Here is a 20,257-nt window from a genome sequence, read left to right as displayed (position 1 = left end):
ATTTCAGGAAAAAACTGAGACAGACATTGAGCACACACATTGAGCTGCTTTTCATTTACAGAAATGTAGGTTAAACGTATTGATCCGCTTGTGTGTGAATAGAAGGTGATAGAAATGGACAATGCATTGCATGTAAGGTCAGAGTTGTTTTATCACTGATAGGCCAATGAATTTCTGACTCAACCGTGAAGAGACAATTGGAAGTTAATGAAAAAAAGCACTTGACTTGCAAGACGGCTGCGTTTTATGTATGTATTTGTAGTGAAACCGTTGCTGTTGGATGACTAAGATTGTTAACTGATGAAAAATCCTAAACGTGGTCATCAGAAAATATAATGCTTACTTACAGTTCAGTTAAAGGAGTTAGATAGGGCTGATGGAGATTCTAGCTTCAGTGTATAGTATGCTTGAAGCTGGATAAAATGTGATTTAAGCTCTGGATTTCCGAAAGTTATTGCATGAAGACTGAGACTTTCCCAGGGCCCCTTAATTAAACTTACCAATACTGTAGGAGCGCTTGGGGAATTAGCAGAAACACTCTTTGGTACTCGTAAATTTTAAAAACGCAGCGATTGATGAATAGTACAGCCTCATTTGAGCATTTATTTGGTGTTGGTGGTTGGGAGAAACATTTATAATGTATGCATAGGATAGTGAAAGCAACAGAGACTAACGTACTGTAGATGGTATTTTACATCCTTTACTGATATTTTAAACTTAGGTCAGCTCATCTAAGGTCCCTGGACTCAGACTGCTTGGAATCAGGTCTTTTTGACACTATAAGTTAAAGAAATATGTTTCAGGATATTTCAACCCCAGATTAGTTTGGGTCCTAAGATACTTTTAAGAATACTTTTAATGCAGAAATTAGAGTTAAACAAAGTGATCAGAGTTAAAGCAAGCAGATAAGAAGCTAAAGGAAGAGAATGTGATAATTCAAGGTTATGGATTAGAGGATGTTGCGATGTAACTGATAAACACTGCAACAATACCTTTGCCAATTTGTGCTACTCTCAGTATCAGAGACGGTGTAATGTTATAGATCCAGTACTATAAATGAAACGGCAGAGAGATTATGGAAATAATTGATGAAGAGTTTAAACGGCTATGCTAAAGTTTAAAGGTTCTTTAGACCCCTCTCCTGACAATAGAAGCCCTTACAGTATCAGATAGAGACCTCAGGACTAATGTAGTGTAAAAAGGTCAAAATTATGATGGAGGGACCAACTGTGATATATCTGTTTAATATAACAGACTTAAGTGTTGCATTTTAGTTGGCCAGTTAGAGAGGTAGCATGTTATAGATTTCTCATAGATTAAGGAGTAACCATTGCTTGAGGTATTTGAGAAAGTGGAGTTAAGGTATAGCGGTGTAGCTCACTGAGCTTGTTGCTAAAAGCTATAAGACCAACACTCACTGTTTTGATGTACTTCATGTCCAAATGTGGCACTGAAATGACGCAAGGAAAAGTCTAAAAAGCAGAAAACAGTATTTAAAAAAAAGATGTTCTATTCCAGGGGTTGATCCAGGAATTTTTAACTTGTTGCTGCATTTAGGAGGAAGAGAGTGTTGCGTTTCTGTCGGGGATGATTTTGTTTTAGACCTGACAGTATGAGAGTAAGTTTGGAAAGCTGTGGTCAGCTGAACGTTAGAAAACCCAACCTCCCTCTGAGGAGAGGGCGATTATAAAGCACTTATGGGAGACAAGTTGAGCCTGTGCTCTGTTCTCATGTCTGTACACTTTAACAGATGTGGGAGAGGAGGGGGTGTAGTTTTATATAGAGCAGAGTGGGCCTGGTAGTTAAACATATTGTAAGAAGAGACAGGGTAAAAAACATATTTAAAAAAACAAACAAAACAAAAAAAGACAAAACTTGTGTCAATGTATTTTTGGCTGCATTGGTATCACATGAGGAAACTTTTCTTAAATATATTGCATCATTCAAAGTACATGTCCCAAAGGCCTAACCTCCATCATGATCTGCTTACATTTCTCATCAGTGCTGCCAACAAGATGTTGCCAAATACAGTTAGGCTGGCTTGTTGTAAATGACATCATTTTTGGATCGGAGTAACTCTATTCTATTATAGCCTGTCTTCTATTTTGGCTCACCTGTACTGCAACCATATTCTTTTCAGGTCTGGAATAACTACTTATCGTATTTTGGTTTAGTTTTAGAAAATGAGTTGTGATGAAGCAGCGCCCTGCTGATTGTTCAAATTAAAAGGTTATGCATTTGCCGCTACAGAAACAGTATGCACGCAGATGTGGATTTGTGTCTATTATGCTATATGACATTTGAAAAAATATTGTTAAAAAGGGGGTAAATATTTCAAGTTGAATTATATTTAGTTTTTTTACCCCTCTGTGCATTGTTTGCATTATATATGCAGACAGACAGTGATTGAGATATTTCCGCCAATGATTTGGCTTATTTAGAGTACTGTTATTTGCATTGTAGACCTTTACTGTAGTTGGGAAATTTGGATATATTATTATAAATTTTAATTGTGTTAAAATTAGTTCTACGTTAGGGACCTGTGTATATTTCTGGCTGTGTATACTGTCTGTGCACGGAGCCACCTGAAAACCAGAAATGTGTTGAAGTTTAGTTAGTTAGTCAATTAAACAATAGTTGCAGTATGGCTGTATTTTTTTATATTTTGTATCTTAACAATAGCATTGGGCCAATTATTGATTTTTTTTCTTTTCACAGTATCTGAAAGTCCTGTGCATGCACAGTCTGTACGTCTGCGCTGCGCAGGTATGAGTCGGTATACTTCATGTCTGTACATTTGGTTGGGTGGCAGATGAGAATAGAAGTTTCAGAGAGACCCGAACAATAGTGTGTTTGAACAGAGAAGACTATTCCCGTACATCGCTGCCCACTCACTTAATAAAATGAAATGGCCCTTTGAGAGATAAGTAACACTGACCTCTACTTGTCACCTCGGAAAGCTTAACAACTCTTGGACAGTGAGGTAGTGTTGCCGGGGTGAGTCACTGTCACGAACTGGAGTGATTCATCAGACAGGCGACAAGATGAAATGGAAGGAAAAGAAGAGTCGTGACAGTGTTAAAGAGATGGAGACCGAGGGGATAAAGAAGGAAATTTAGGGGACACAAATGAGATGCAAGATAGAGCTGTGCCGTTAGATTTCTCTGAAGTTATTCATTTCACAGCAAATACAGATATCAGAGCAAATTCTGGTATTGCAAAAGTTAGTTAAGTTAAAGAATTGTAATTAGATTTACTGTGGAAAGGAAGGACGTCTTTTACATGACAGAGAGAACTTGTTATGCTGTTGGAATTAATTGAGTCAATGCTGGCTTCTGCATGGCAGTTACAGAATATAAATCACCAGGACCTCTAACCACATCTGTGTAAGACACACATTTAGTTGAATCACAGCCTTTTTTACACACCTTGAAAGAGAAAGGCCTTGGTCTGAATATCATTCACAAGTCTTATGTACATCCTGTAAATCTGTGTTAAGGTGTAGTTGAATTCTGCTTTTTTAGGATTTACCCTGAATGAGGAAGGGTCGAAAAACATTTTGTATGGCTGCCTTACACTTAGAACAAACATCTGACCTGACATGTAAAGATGGTCAGGTTTTCAATAATAGAATGATGCGCTTGTTTCAGAAAATGTTGTTTTAGTTTGACTGGGAATACGTGAGATAATCTCACACCACTGATGTTTTTTTCTTGTTTTAAGAAAATAAGATTAGTAGGGTTTAAAAAAAGGCCCAAAGTACTTTCTCTTTCAGTTTCATTGAATGTTTTTCTAGACTTTCTGTTACTTATAAAGGGCCTTTCCCTTGAATTCTCATATATACCCAGGTCAGTAGAGACTTCCATGAAAAATGTGATCATCAACAGTATGTTCAGATAGATTCACATATTGTCATTCACTCCTACTATGAAACTGTTATATTAATGAAGTCTTATAAGAATATTAAATCCTAATCTCCATCATTGTTGCTGTGTTTCTCTCTCTGCCTGTCTCCCCTCAGAGCGCTGTCTAGAAGACCATGAACTGGTGGTTCAGGTCCAGGCCTCAATGAACAGCGACAGTAGATTCCTCTTCAGGAAGAACTATGCCAAATATGAATTCTTCAGAAACCCCTTGGTAATTGCTTTTTATTTTTTGTTGAAATATGTCACACCTATAGCCTTTGATAAAAAAAATGAATTAGTTTGTGCATTTGTTTTTATAATTTTAACACATATTCAGCATATTTACAGTACATTATTATATATATATACAGTCATTTGAGAGTAATACGTTATATGACAATATTACTGTCTCTGAATTGTATTGCGTTACACTACTTTTAAATCACTTTTGAGTTACTTTCACCAAAATAACAGCAAAGTTTGACTTGGCAGCTAGCGTGTGTATTTCCCCGCCGGATCTATAAAGTCTCCTTAATACATCATAGATTATTCATAATATTTGGTAAAAAGTATATGAATATGCAAAGTAACTAAAGCTATACAAAAAACGATAGCATATAATAGACAAGAAGTAGAAAAAGAAAATACTCAATTAAAACTACTTTACAGTTGTACTGAAGTACGGTATTGTTGTAAAATGTTTGCTTAAAGCACTTGAATAAGAAATTAACGTTGTTTAGTTTAAAACTAAAGGTAGTCTATAGGAAATTGTCAATTATAGTGTGATTAAAACTCACTATTTTCATTATTTACAGTACTTGATCTACAGCTGATATGTGAAAAGGTACACAACCTTATATGTTTAACAGTAACTTGGTTTTACTGCGAATCATCACAGGAAGTGCTTTTATTTTGAAGCAGCCTACATGGATGTAGAAGCACGGATGGAGAAGCTAGATATAAAACACGGCCATCTGCTAACTTTGTTGTTTGTAAAACTGTGACATATTGACCAGTAAATGGTAACGGTAAAAGACAAGCGTTTTTTAAAATGCAATAGTATTAACTTATTTTTATTCTATTCTTAAAAAATAAAAATAAAATTTTTAAAGCTTGCGTTACTAAGATTGTTACGAGTATAATATTACCAAAATTGAATTAGTAATGCCATATAATACTGCGTTACAGCAAAAAGGAATACATTACTGTAATTGCGTTACTTTTGTAACTCCCAACACTGTATACCACATGGCTTCTAGTATTTAGAGCTTTTAGCCAAATGAAATGTTCAAGTAAAGAGTTTACTGGCGTATTCTGCTCTAATGCGTGGCCACTTGCCTCAGAGATGAAAAGAAAGACATGTTCTTCATCAAAGTGTCTCTATACGTTTTGTACTCTTGTGAAGTATTAAGACAGCTGACTGTACTAATGAGATTTGCCTGACTTTTCCAAATTCCTACCCTATAATTACTGGCTACTGGCTGATATTCTCTGACTGTCTGCCTGTCTGTCTCTCTCCACCTTCTTCCACCAGGCATTTTTCCCAGAGCACATGGTTGCGTGGTGCCAGGACACCAATCGTATGATTCCACCATCTCAGCTTCTTCAGGTACATGCAGCGCACACACTGACTCGCACACGTTTCTCTCTCCGGCTGTCCTGCGTTCTCTCTCCTGTTCCTGACACGCACAGAGCTTAGTTTACCTCAGAGTCAGCAATCGCTGCATACTGTACAATCAAGCTGACATACCTCACATCTGACCCTTAAACAGTGTGTCTCGTCCAAGCCTGCAGTAATAACTACCGTTGATCCCCTGTTGACACACGGCAGTCTCGGCACACACACCGCATACCCCACAATGATGGATGGAATTAGGCAGTCAGGAATCTTACAGACAGTTCTCAATGTACCTACCCCATGTTTGCACAGCACAAATTCGCACACTTGTGTCATGCTACTTATCGGCTTCATAGACCCCTCACGAGCCATGAACAGCTTTCCCAAAAGATAAGAAGAAAAGAAAAAGTCTGGGAGGAGTTTCTCCCAATCCAAAGAAAAAAGTTTCTTTGGATTTAAAAGGGTTTTGGTCTTAATAGTTGGAGGGTTTACATGCAGTCTGTCTCTCTCTTGTATGAAGTCATGGATCTGTCAGAGACAGAGCCACAAAAGGAATCCATCCCTTTCTTTCTTGCCACTCACAGAAAGCTTTTAACTCCCCTGCTGATCATATAGACGTTATGCTCTACATAGAGGAGTCAATACCTGAGAGGGGATGCGGGGGCTGAGTTGTGTCAGGAAACCCCTGGTCTTTGACTTTTTCTAAACACAAGATCTCTGCACTCAATTAGAGTGCTGTCCAAACCAAGAATGTTTCTGACCTGTTCCACCAGGTGTTTTGAAATATTTGCTATTTGTGCAAGAAGCACAATGTAAACAAAAAAAGCAGCAAGGTGTAGTGCCTGAAAAAGAGCCTTTTAAATGAACGTTGCATGTGATTGTGCACTCCGCAAATGATGGAAAATGCTCATGCATGAGATCCATTGTGGAATGTTTCCAAAACACTGGGAAACATGTGTTTCAAATATTGAAGAGTCCTCTGGAACAGTTTACTTTCTAGCCGCAAGCCGCAGATTCCAAATCAGCTCTAATAACTTAACCTGCCACTTCATGGTGCAATGTTTTTGTGAAACATGGAAACCGCTAACTCCAAATACTTCAGACATCCGGAAGACAGCTTAGGCTGTGAGGGTTTCCAATAAGAATGCCCTGTATGGTGAATCATTGTAGGCTATGTACTGTATTTGAAAATTTGTCAGTGTCTTGGATCATTGCATAACACGGTTTTCTTTCCCCTTCTTTGTATTTCAAATATCAAAAGGCCCGGCTTAAAACATAAATGAATTTGGATGCCCGGGTAGCTCAGCTGGTAGAGCAGGGGCCCATATACAGAGGTTTTCTCCTTCTATGTCGTCAGCTGTCCTATAAAATAATAAAACGCATAAAAAACATGAAGTAATTATGTATATACTATACTTAAATCTATGTTTGTGTATAACTATGTCAAGACAATGTCAAAATCCAAACTGATCCCCTGCTCCATGTCTTTCTCGCTCCTTTCCTCAGAACTTCCTAGCGACCAGTGGCTGTCCAGAGATCCAGGGGTATCTGTATGTGAAGGAGGTGGGTAGAAAGTCATGGAAGAAAGTTTACATGTTCCTGCGGCGCTCAGGACTCTACTGCTCTACAAAAGGAACCTCAAAGGTAACAGAAACTCAAGCTTTCCCTCTTCAAGGGACAGAATATAATTCACTGTCATTTTTCTAACATGTAACTTTATAATTACAGTCATTATTTATCATTAAAGAATTCAAATGCACACCACATTGGCATTTTATAGTAATAGCATTACTAAACGTACTCAGCCTTTTATTGATGGTGGTCTGTCTGCATATGTCTGTCTGTTAGTATGCCCCCAGGCTGTGTCTCCCTGTGATGTTTTGACTTATTAATTATTTATGTTGCCAGGAGCCCAGACATCTACAGTTACTAGCAGACATTGAAGACAGCAACATCTTCACTGTCACCACCGGCAAAAAGCAGCACGGTGCACCCACAGACTACGAGTTCTGTATCAAGGTGAGGCTCAGATGACAGAAGTGAAATGAGGCTGAATTCTAATAAAATACTGTAATATATTAATATATTATTAATCAAATAAATATATATAGAAAAATATCCTGCACTGATCTCTGTACTGTACATTGCACATACATACAGAACAGATATCTCACAATACCTCGGAAAGTTTGCAATGTTTACACAGCTCTAACTCATTTGTATTTGTCCCCACTTTTCTTCTTTTATCTGAAGTTATTTTTACCTATCTATAGATAGGTCTATATGTACAGTATGTATAGTATTAGGTAAACTTGACCTATTTTCATTTATATATTTGAGTACAATGTTGCAACAGCTCTGTTTACACTTTATATTAGTAGATATTTACTTATTGTATATACATTTTTGTTTTTACTTCACACTTGTTTTGGCAATTTAAATGTCTGTTTCCCATGCCAGTAAAGCCCTGTTAAATTATGAGGCAAGGAACTGTTGATATCTTGTGAAGTCTCATGATAAGGATGTTGGCGTGAATATGTACTGAACTATATCAGTGCTGATATTTGGGTTTAATGCTGTATTTCTAAATGTTGTATTTCTGTTTACTTACCACTTTTTTTTCATTTCTAAATTTGATATATTATAAATGTTGTAGATGAGCAAAGCATTTTTCTCATTACTTTGTCAGGTCAGTTATTTTGATTAGTGATGATGGTGATAATCGGGGTGCTGACGAGGAGGAATATCTCTGTTCTGATTCCCAGCCTAATAAATGTCGAGGGGAGTTGAAGGAGTTGAGGATGCTTTGTGCGGAGGATGAACAGGGCAGGACCTGTTGGATGACTGCCTTCCGGCTTTTTAAGGTAACACTATGACAAAAATGTATGCTGTATGACATAGTTTACAATACAACACACTCATTGACAATGAGGAATGTTGGGGCGACCTATATCACACACAGTATTGTGTGCGCCCCATGTAGGCAGACCTCTCTATCCACTGTCACATCTTATAAAGGGAAAAAGCTAAAACAGAACCTAATCTTTGAAAAAAAAATTAAATCAATGAAGAATGTTGATAGTGTAGCTTTACTACTTTTTTATGTTCCTTTTTCTTTACAGTATGGGATTGTGTTGTACCAGAATTATAAGATTCCCCAACAAAGAAAAACCTTACTGTCACACTTCTCAGCACCTGTGGTAAGTTGTCTGTTTTATTAAAAATTCTGTTGAAACCTACACCAGTGAATTGCCAGTTTCAGCGTAAGAACATTGCCTTTAATGAGTCGTGACATAAGCAAAGCACTGATTGTGTGAATGATTGAATGCACCAGGAAAAGCAACATAAGTAGTTTGACAAGTTTTGGAGAAGGGAGAAAATCACTAAAAACCCAACCTGTGCCACACCACTTTTTATTGAACTGCCTTTCTTTAAATTGGTACAAAGCTGCACCCTGGCACTTGTGTTGCTGCCATTCTATCCACATGTTGACTATCTTGAATCTCTGTCTCCCCCTAGCGGAGCGTGTCGGAGAACTCCCTCGTGGCCATGGATTTCTCAGGGAGGATAGGTAGGGTGATTGACAACCCTGTAGAAGCTCAGAGCGCTGCCATGGAGGAGGGACATGCGTGGCGGGTGAGACAACCTCACTTTTCTCTGTCAGTAATGCTCGAAGCAGACGTCAAAAGATCTTTACAAATTACATATTTATATATAAATATTCATATACAGCTAATTTCCGTCTGCTGTTTGATTTTTCAATTATTTTGTTCTGACAAAAGTTGACTGTATTCATGAAACGGATATGGCTGTGGGGCAAAAGTGTCAGATTTAATCAAATGGATTTGGCCAACAAGTCGGTTACGAAATAATTTTACAATATATTAATGATTATTATGAAGTAATCTGGACGTTTAACTTGGAATTTTCTTCACTGTTACACTGAATTGTGTAAATACAGCGGACTAACCCACCAGATCCTGAACTAATCCCTGTTGTTTTGTCTGAATGTGGCATCTCTCTCAGAAGAGGAGTCAACGAATGAACATATTAGGCTCCCACAGTCCATTACACCACTCCTCACTAAGCTCAGGTAAAATAGTTGACTGTTAACTTCTTTTAACATTTTTTTTAAATATCATGAACACTAAAATGTATTTCCAAATGTGATTTTCTCTGCAGTCATCCACATAGCTCAGTTGTGGTTCCACGGCAGGATGACCAGAGAAGAATCCCACCGCATTATCCACCAGCAGGGACAAGTCGATGGGTAGGGGAGCTGGAGCTAAAGCACTTTTACTATTTGCTAAATATGAATGCAAAAGAAAAAAAAGGGTTAAATTCTTTTTTGTATTTTTTCCCTTGTATTTATCCATAAAATGAAGTAATTTGTCTCACAGTATCCTCCTTTCTCTTGTTGCACAGGTTGTTTCTGCTGAGAGTCAGTCAGAGTAACCCCAAGGCGTTTGTGCTCACATTGTGCCATCACCAAAAAATCAAACATTTCCAGATACTACCGGTATGCATTTCTTGGTGCTAACTAATTTTACATACTTTCATTTTGTTTTCTTTTATTGAGTAGCGGTCAGTGAATGTTAAATGTAGTAATATGTGTCTTGTGACATGTCTTACTAATAAAAAAATAGCCTTAACCTTGACGGTTGTATTAATTTAAGTAAATTATTCCAAAAGGTTGCTGCACACTCTTACCGGTCATGTTGTTGCAAAATCTTTACTTTATTGCTGACAGCTGTGTCAGTCCCGGAAGGCAAACTATTTAGCCCTTAAAAGGATAATGTGATTTTGTCCTTAGTCCTTAGTTTAATAGAAAATGGTTGCTCACTTTTAGCTCACTGATCTTCCTATAAAAATATCAGTCTATAAAAATTATACATGGTTTGCAAAATGGCGAGGAGTAATGGGTTATGTATGGGATCTGTTGCTGACATGCCCCAAATGTGTAAAACCGTTTTTATGGTCCTTTTTGGAGTAAAAAAGAGTCTGATATCCTTGTCTTTTCTTTTCTCTTGCCATGTGCTGTGTCCCTGCTCGCCCCTTTGCTGCTGGCAGTGTGAAGAGGATGGCCAAGTCTTCTTCAGCCTTGACGATGGCGCCACCAAATTCACCGACCTGATTCAGCTGGTGGAGTTCTATCAGCTCAACAGAGGAGTGCTGCCTTGTAAACTCAGACACCCATGTACCTTTGTGGCCTTATGACATATTCGGATCACCTGACCCCAAGACTCCTATAACTTGACCTAACTCTTCCTAAAACAAACAAGAATCCTTCTGTCGGTTGGTTCTTTTTTTGTTTTTTATCTTTGCAAGAAGCTGGTGAATTGACCGATGTTCCATTGTCAGTTTATATTGCCGTGAGACCGCTGGAGACTGCTGACTTGTTGGAATCCTTTTGCAAGGATGTTTTTGAGGAGTCGGATGCACAACTTGCTCACAAGAGGTTCCTCAATCAAGAAGAGAAAGGAAAAGAACACTGGCGTTTGAGTGAATGCTGTTGCAAAATCTTCCACAATTATGCTACCGGTAGTCATCAATAAGCTTGGACATAGTAACTCAAAGTTTACCACGCAACTTAAGTGTAGAGACTGCTTGTCCCTTTCCCCTGGACAATCAGCAGGACAGTTGAACCTTTCGCGTGTAGACAACTCGGCTCTCTGAAATTCAAACTTCATCACACATCCTCAAATAATATACTTTAGATGAGTTGATTGTCTCTTAGTTTTGCACTCATTAAACTGGGAGTGGCCTTTGACGGTGCATGACTTCTACGCTGTCTTAACTTTGAGATGGTGCCACCGCCATCTAGTGTCATATGTGTGTAAGGAAATCCAACATAGACTAGATTTGGAGGTGCCAGAAAGACTGTTTTGAATCCTTTTGAGGTTTGGAAACATCAGTCGAGTCAATCTAGCCTGGTGAAAAATGGCTAAAATAAAATCTGTTGAAACAAAGTATTTTTTTAATTGCAGACAATACAAAATCTGCACTGTCCACCCTCACAGAAATGTATTTGCTCATCTCTCACCCCACAGGGTTTCTTGCTTAATGATGCATTTATTGCAGTTATGTATTGTTATCAATAGTCTCTTTAATAATATATTATTTTGAAGATCACCTTTTCCGTTCGGGATATTGGCAACTTTTCATTATTTACACATGCTACAATAAGGTCATTTGGCTTATTTCTATGGCAAGCTGCATATTTATAAAGTACGTCCCACGTAACTTCCACAAATGACACAAATGAATTCACAAATGAATAAGCGTTCAACGAACCATGGTGTCATTCAGGGTGCAATAGCAAGTAATAAAGCTAGAGGAAGTTTGTAACCAGGTAGACAGTTTTAGTGATTGTAATGTTGAAAAGTGAAACCAGGTAACTATTCAGAGACACAGAGTGGGATATAGTAAGTGCAGCCAGATGCAGGAGTTCACTGCAGGCAAAAGCATGAGGACACCTGTTGCAAAAGATAAAGTGGGACAATGGAGAGTATCAATCTTTTGTTCGATTCACCTCAGCACAGGAGGGATGACCACTAGCATTTCAGCAAATCAAAGGGAAAAAAGTTACCATAAAAAAGAAACAAACATTAACGTTAACATTTTTGTCAAACAAAATTAGATCAGCCCAGAGATACAGTGGATACTGTGGGAAACATCTGTACTGGTTCCGGAATCTCTTTTTTAAATGGTTTTACATATTGTTCTACAAATTGCCTCCTACTGTACTTGTTGAGATGCTGTCAGATGTAAATGTGGCTTAGAGCAGGGTTTAATGTGCTCTGACTCCACACCAATAGTGCACTCCGTGTGCTACATTCTGTATAACGCAGCCTTTTTTCTGCCTGGAAGTACTTGTGGACTAATATTATCACATACACCTCCTGCCTACTGCAAGCCGCCTCTTTATGAATTCAGGCAGACTGTCTACAGAAAGTTAGCTGTTGCTACAGTAAGTGTTGTAAAAAAATATATAGAGAGAGAAGAGTATTGAAATGGTAGCTGCCTCTCCCTCTCTATCTCTGCCTTCTCCTTGCCTTTCTCACCCGGTCTCATCGCACTTTCTTTACCCTGTTGTGAAAATGCACTGTCATCAGTGTGGCAGCAACGTAAAACTGGAAATTTTAGGATGCATAGGTATACAGGGCCTACTTTGAATATTTCAACCCACATCCCTTTATTTTAATTTACTGAATTGCTGACGATAAGCATAAGACATTTAGCCCAAAAACAAAGGACATAAAACTCTTACTAGTTAGTTTGCGGGTGCTGGATACACCTACATTTGCCCCAACAATGCAACTGCAGCACTGCTCTGTACATTCAATTCAGAATCACCCTCTTTGAAACGTCGCACTACAAAATGTTTTCAATTTTTTGTTGTTATTCCTTGATTATACATGAATTTTCCTAAAAGCTAAACATTTAAAAGTTTTGTTCCGTTGCAGCTTTGGTGGTGTTCTGGTTAGGTCACCAGCCAGCAGACAATTAGATATCTATTTGTACTGACCTTTAATGCAAGTAGTTATATTGAACATCTGAGGTGCATAATAGCTGCATCAAATTGACTCTCTGTGCATGGTCACCATTATTTATCTAAGATGCAATGACAATGAACATTTTTTTTTAAGTATTGTTGCAGCAAAATGTATTTATTTATCTGGATGTGACTGATTACTTGAACAATTTAGATTTCTTTTGCTCAGCGCTATTCTGTACTGTTTTCTATTGTCATTACAATGAAATGATTGACCAGTGTGATTTATTATTATTATTATTACTATTATTATTATAATGGCAAAACATCTATTGTTCAATTTAGTTTTATTCAAAGATCATTTTGTCATCATCAATACTTGTTATGAAGGGATGTTTTAAAGCACACTAGGGTTAACATTGTGATTCCACTAGATGACAGGTGGAGTGTTGTGAAATTGAAAACAAAATCAATGCCCACGTTTCCCAAAGCATTACTCACTACGTTGTTTTGTACACCTTTAATTAGTCTTCTGGCTTCTCCCAGATCTATAAAAACGGGTTCTCTTTGCAGTCTTTTGTGGTGACCTGAACTAGGGAAAATAGATATGAATTAAAGAAGCCACAAATGTTTTGTGAAACTGGGTCAAGTAAGCCTCAATGTTCTCATAACTCACCGTCAAACAACAAACCTTGAAAGTGAATTGTACCTTTCAGCTTAATGAAGAGACCTAAATTAGTAGCACAGTTTCATCATTCATTTTGTGAAGGTTCTGTCATTGATATTTGATATAAGGATATTAAGAGGAATCTGGATTATAACAATACATACATTATTTTGTAGTTGCTAAAGTCACCTAAAGCGTTTGAGCCGTAACTAAAATGTTGATATTTGTTGTTTCTAAATTCTAATCTAAGTCCCTAGACATTTGAGTCAGTCTTCCCACTCTGCACCCATCCCTTCAACTCATCATATATATTGTATCTATATACATTTTTTATGACTGACATGAATGGTAGCAGATATCAACATGTAAGGGGACATGTAGCCTTTAAGGTGGAGTGAGTATTTGCATAGAGAGATATTCAGTTACTCTAAATGCAAAAGGTAGAAAGTTAATATAATTAGTAAACACATGAAAAATAAATCAGGGGATTTAGATAACACTTAACAGAAATGAATGTAACTGGGTTGCTCAGGGTTGACTTGGAGCATATTAAAACTACTGGTCCATCAGCTCTCTGACTTTTATGTACAAGATAAGGATGATTGATTCATAGATATTTAAATTTTTATTGAATTAAGCTGGGAGTTGTTACAACATACTTTATTGTAGCCATGGGTGCCACCAATCTGCTAGTTTTAATTACTTGAAAAATATCGTTGCAGCAAAATGGAGAAGTTCCAGAAATATTAAAAGAGTGGAGTAAACAGTGTTTAGTCTATTGTTTAAGCTGTTTAGAAAAAAGTGCTTGCCTGGCTACCTGAGCTGTCATAAACCTTATAATGTCAAACAATGTCATTTGAGAAAAACAGGTGACCAATTCAAAAAACATCCCTTCTCAATTCTAATAAATTAGAATAGTTATAATCTAATCTGATTAATTTAATTATATTACAAGTAGTCACTCAAACATGTTAATGAAATAAATGACATTGGAGGCCAGTCTCAGTTTCGGTAGCCAGGTAACTACAAACGGTGCCTCTGATGACTTCTCTTTCTCTGCAAAAACCAGAAATGGTATGACGACCAAAAGACAGACGAAGCTACTGTTCAGAGGGGATTTTTCCTCTCAAACAAAGCTTGCAATTTTAATAAATTCTTGATGACATCAAACAAAAAAACTGAAAAGTAAAATTTGGCTTCGATCCTGCCAAGATGGATTGATCACTTATCATCTGGACTCATGCATCATAACGTTCTCACACTGCAAGAAACCGTTGCTGTACAAATGACTAGAATTAAAATATATCAATATATAAAATATATAAACTATTATGTATTTCAGGGAATGCGAAAAAGAAAACAGTAACTTATCTCTTCTTTTTTGTTTTAAAGAGAGAGGTCTTGTATTCAAAATGTGCTTTGCTTCAATCTGTAAATAGTTGAATGGCTAATCTTAATTGTAACCTTTTCAGGTATTTTTGTACAAATAAGGGACTGATATATTCTGTGTATTGTAAGTAGAATAAAACATTAATACATTGATATAAAAACATAACCTGTGTTTGTCCTTAAAATTCATCATTACCATTTGCTAACTAAAGAATAAAACACTGTTGTAACAGGTGTATACAGTGTTATGTACAACCCATACTGCATGTGCATTTGTTGCAACTGTTGATCTCCAGATTCAGGGTTGTCCAGGAAAAAACATCACTAGGTCCATACAATGTATGTATAAACGCATATATATACATAAACACACACATGTATAATTCCACTTAAAGAGTTAGCCTTAGTTTGTCCACCAGATGATGCAATATCACTTACAAGGGCTGATAAAAAGTTATTGTCAGTCATGATTTGACAACTTAGGGGGCTTTTACGTCTGTAGCAGAGTGAATAACCACAACAAATTTGCATTTTACATGTCTAACATGGTGGCATAGTATGTCGAAATAAGTCATGGTATAGTATGTAAAAAATGCATGAATGTAAAAAATTCAGAGTATAGTAAGTCAAAAAAAGTGATAAAAATGCCATAGTATAGCATGTAGAAAAATTGATAAAAAAGTAATTGTAGAGTATGTCAATTTTGTATGAAGATTTTAGTAAAGCCAGGATTTGAACCACCAATCTGATGGTTAAGCATAGTAAGCATAGTAATTGATGTCAAAAAAGTCATAATAAAGTTTTTTTAAAGGTAATAAAAAAGTCACAGTGTAGTGAGTTGAAAAAAGTGATACAAATACCATAGTATAGTATATCAATAAAATGATTTTAAAAAGTCAAACTATAGTATGTCAAAATTTGTCATAGTATAGTATGTAACAAATTCATAATTATGTTTGTTGAAAAAAGTTATTAAAAATGCCATAGTATGTCCATAATAGTAACATATAGCTCTTTTCTAGTCTTAATGAAGAATCAAAGCACTTTCACACAATCCAGGAACAATTCACACACTCTGGCCGTACAAGATGCCACCTGCTCATCAGGCAAACACTCACATTTATTGAAACTGTGATGGCACAGCATCGGGGACCACTCAGGGTTCAGTGTCTTCCCCAAGGACACTTTGACATGACTGCAGGTCTAGGGATCAATCCACCAACCTTTTTATTTGGTGGATGGCCGCGCTACCACTGAGCCACAGCCACCCTCATAGAATGGTATGTAGAAATTTGTCACAGTATTGTAGGTCAAAAAAGTCATGGTATATTAAAAAAGTCATAAATAGTTTGTTGAAAAAAGTCATAAAAAGTCATAGTATAGTAAGTCAAAAAAGTCATAATATAGTATGTTGATAAAAGTTTTTAAAAAACATCATAGTATAGTATGTCAAAAAAAGTGATAAAAATAGTACAGTACAGTATATCGAATAAAACTTATGAAAACGCCATAATATAGTATGTCAAAAAGTCGTAATACAGTATGTTGACAAAATCAACAAAATGTCATAGTATAATGAGCCAAGAAAGTGATAAAAAGTCATAGCATAGTATGTCATAGTACTGCATGTCCGAAAAAGTCATGTTTAAAAAGTCATAATATAGATTTCTTTTGAAAGTACTAAGTATAGTATAATAAAAAGTCATACTATGTCACAAAAGTCACAAATAGTTTGTTGAAAAAATTCACAAAAAGTCATAGTATAGTAAGTCAAAAAAGCGATGAAAAAGTCATAGAATAGTACGTAAAAAAAGTCATGATATAGCATGTTGAAAAAAGCCATAGGTACTGTACAGGGAAAAGTGATTATAAAAAGTAATGTAATAGTACGTCCAAAACGTCATAGTGTTGTGTGTCAAAATATTCAAAATAAAGTTTGTTGAAAAAAGTAATAAAAAAGTCATTGTACAGTATGTCAAAAGTTGTCATAGCATTGTGTGTCAAAAAAAATCATAATACAGGTTGTTGAAAAAAGTAATGAAAAAGTCATTGTTTGATAGGTCAAAAAAGTGATATGGATGCCATGTATAGTATGATGAAAAAGGGATAAAAATACCATAGTATAGCATGTCCGTAAAAGTAATAAAAAAGTCAGAGTATAGTATGTCCATTAAGTCATAATATACTATGTTGATGCAAGTAATAAAAAAGTCATTGCATAGTACTGTATATCAAAAAGTTGTCATAGTATGGTATGTCAAAAAAGTCGTAACATGCTATGTTGATAAAATTAATGAAAAAAGTCATAGTATAGTAAGTCTAAAAAGTCATAGTTTAATGTGTCAAAAAAGTCATAATATAGTTTGTTGAACGTAATCAAGTTTGTTGAAGTAATCAAGAAATCATAGTATAATAAGTCAATAAAGGGATAAAGATTCCATGTATGGTATGGAGAACAAGTGATAAAAATACCATAGTATAGCATGTCCATAAAAGTAATAAAAAAGTCACAGTATAGTAAGTTGACAAAAGTGAGGAAAAGTCATAGTATAGCCTATTGAAAAAGTGATAAAAATACCATAGTATTGTATATTGAATAAAGTGTTTTTTGTCATAGTATTGTATGTCAAAAAAATCATAAAAGTACGTTGATAAAAGTGATAAAAAGTATGTAGTATAGTCCGTCAAAAAGTCATAATATAGTGTGTTGATAAAAGTAATAAAAAAGTCAAAGAAGTGAAAACAGAAAAGTCACAATACAATATGTTGAAAAAAGTGATAAAAAGCCATTTTATGGTATGTAAAAAAAGTGATAAAAAAGTTGTTGTATAGAATGTCAAAAAAAGGTCAATTTAAAAAAAGAAAAAGCGTCTTAAGAGCTCACTACAGCCAGGATTTGAACTACCTACTTCAGGGCATACCTACTCTTCCTCTGAGCCATTGTCTCCACTGTAAAAGTATGTAAAAAGTCCTAGTTTAGGATGTCAAAAAAGTCACGATATAGTTTGTTGAAAAAAGTGATAAAAATGCCATAGTATAGTATGTAGAAAAATGTGATAAAAAAGTAATTGTAAAGTATGTGAAAAAAGTAGTCATAGTGTTTTATATAATAAAGTCAAAGTATAGTATAGTATGTAAAAAAAAGACATAATATGGTATGCTGAAAAAAATTATACAAATACTATAGTATAGTATGTCCAGAAAAGTAATAACAAGTCACAGTTTAGTGTGTCCAATAAAATGATAAAAAAGTATTCACAATATAGGTTTTTGAAAAAGTAATGAAAAACTCATGAAAAGGTGATAAAGATGCCATAGTATAGGATGTAAAAAAGTGATAAAAATACTATAGGATAGCATGCCCATAAAAGTCATAACAAAGTCACAGTATAGTACAGTATAGTGAGTTAACAAAAGGGATCAAAAGTCATGGCATACAGTAGTATGACGAAGAAAGTGATAAAAATGCCATAGTTTGGTTATATAAAGTGATAAAAAAGTCATTTCATAGTTTGTCAAAAAAGTAATAATATAGTTGGTTGAAAAAAGTAATAAAAAACGTCATAGTATGTTGAAATTTGTCACTGTATTTTACGTCAAAAAAGGTTATATTATAGTAAAATCATAAGTAAGTCGAAACAAAGTGATAAATATGCTATGGTATATTATGTCGATGAAAGTAAGAAAAAATCATAGTTTAATATCAACTATTGTCATAGTATTGTATGTGAAAAAAGTCACAGTATTGTATGTCAAAAAAGTCGTAACATGTTAGTTGATAAAATTAATAAAAATGTCAGTATAGTAAGTCGAAAAAAGTGATAAAAGTCATAGTTTAATGTGTCAAAAAGTCATAATATAGTTTGTTGAACGAAGTAATCAAGAAGTCATAGCCATCAATCATCAATAAAGTGATAAAGATGCCATTTATAGTGTGTAGAAAAGGCAATAAAAATACCATAATATAGCATGTCCATAAAAGTAATAAAAAAGTCACAGTATAGCAAGTGTACAAAAGTGATGAAAAGTCATGGTATAGCATGATGAAAATGTGTTAAAAATACCATAGTATAGTATTTCAAAAAAGTAATAATGTAGTTTGTTGAAAAAAGTAATAAAAAACGTCATAGTATAGCATGTTGAAATTTGTCACAGTATTTTATGTCAAAAAAGGTTATATTATAGTATGTCAAAAAAGTCATAATATAGTGTGTTGATAAAAGTAATAAAAAGTTGTAGTACATTATATCAAAAAACATGTGAAAGTATGTTGATGAAAGTGATAGAAAGTATGTAGTATGGTTTATCAAAAAAGTAATGATATAGTATGTCGATAACAGTGATAAAAATGCCATTGTATAGCATGTGGAAAAAAGAGATAAAAACATCATTGTAAAGTATGTGAAAAAAGTAATAAGTAGGAAAAAGTTAACACCTACTCTACTATTACATCAAAAAGTCATAATATATTATGTTGATAAAAGTAATAAAAATTAAAAGTACAATAAGTCAAAGAAGTGAAAAAAAACTCATAGTGTGTCAAAAAAGTGATAATATAGTATGTTGACAAAAGTAATAAAAAAGTCATAGTATAGTAAGTCAAAAAAGTCATAAAATACTATGTTGATAAAAGTAACAAAAAGTAACAGTGTAGTGAGTCAAAGAAGTGAAAAAAGTCATAGTGTGTCAAAAAAGTCCTAATATATTATGTTGATTAAAGTGATAAAAAAGGCATAGGATGGTATGTCAAAAAGTCATAATATAGTATGTGGATTAAAGTAATAAAAAGGTCATAGTATAGTAAGTCGAAAAAAGTAATAAAAGGTTATAGTATAGTATTTCAAAAAAGTCAAAATATAGTATGTTGGTAAAAGTGATAAAAAATGCCCTTGTATAGAAATGTAGAAAAATGTCATAAAAAAGCCTGTAAAGTGTGTTGAAAAAAAGTCAATTTTTAAAACAAAATGTCCTCAATTTCGGTGAAACCAGGATTTGAACCGCCAGCCTCAGGGTTGAGGTAACACCTACTCTACCTCTTAGCTACTGTCGCCATCTCAAAGCATCAGAAGTAAGAAGTGATAAAAAAGTCATAGTATAGTAAATAAAAAAAAGTGATAAAAAGCCATTTTATGGTATGTAAAAAAGTGATAAAAAGTTGTTGTATAGAATATCGAAAAAAGGTC

At 35.1% G+C, this 20,257-nt stretch overlaps 1 protein-coding gene across 3 annotated transcripts in view; it reads left to right on the top strand.

Annotated features, from left to right (window-relative positions):
* LOC117946625 (growth factor receptor-bound protein 10-like) overlaps positions 1-11,776 on the top strand; it is a 69,635-nt gene extending 57,859 nt beyond the window's left edge. For 2 of the 3 annotated variants that reach the window (XM_034874901.1, XM_034874903.1), the window contains 11 exons: positions 4,022-4,137; positions 5,440-5,514; positions 7,030-7,167; positions 7,432-7,542; positions 8,289-8,387; positions 8,646-8,723; positions 9,043-9,159; positions 9,550-9,616; positions 9,706-9,793; positions 9,949-10,042; positions 10,594-11,776. In XM_034874901.1, coding sequence (XP_034730792.1) covers positions 4,022-4,137; positions 5,440-5,514; positions 7,030-7,167; positions 7,432-7,542; positions 8,289-8,387; positions 8,646-8,723; positions 9,043-9,159; positions 9,550-9,616; positions 9,706-9,793; positions 9,949-10,042; positions 10,594-10,740 — 1,130 coding nt within the window. In that variant the 3' untranslated portion in view covers positions 10,741-11,776. The remainder of the gene's footprint in view (positions 1-4,021; positions 4,138-5,439; positions 5,515-7,029; positions 7,168-7,431; positions 7,543-8,288; positions 8,388-8,645; positions 8,724-9,042; positions 9,160-9,549; positions 9,617-9,705; positions 9,794-9,948; positions 10,043-10,593) is intronic. The other variant, XM_034874902.1, reaches the window with a different exon arrangement.
* Positions 11,777-20,257: the final 8,481 nt, after the last annotated feature.

The sequence above is a fragment of the Etheostoma cragini genome, chromosome 6 (genome assembly GCF_013103735.1).
Source record: "Etheostoma cragini isolate CJK2018 chromosome 6, CSU_Ecrag_1.0, whole genome shotgun sequence".
In the NCBI taxonomy this organism is placed as follows: Eukaryota; Metazoa; Chordata; class Actinopteri; order Perciformes; family Percidae; genus Etheostoma; species Etheostoma cragini.
The sequence above is the reverse complement of the archived record's forward strand: the minus strand, read 5'-3'. Positions and strand labels throughout refer to the sequence as shown.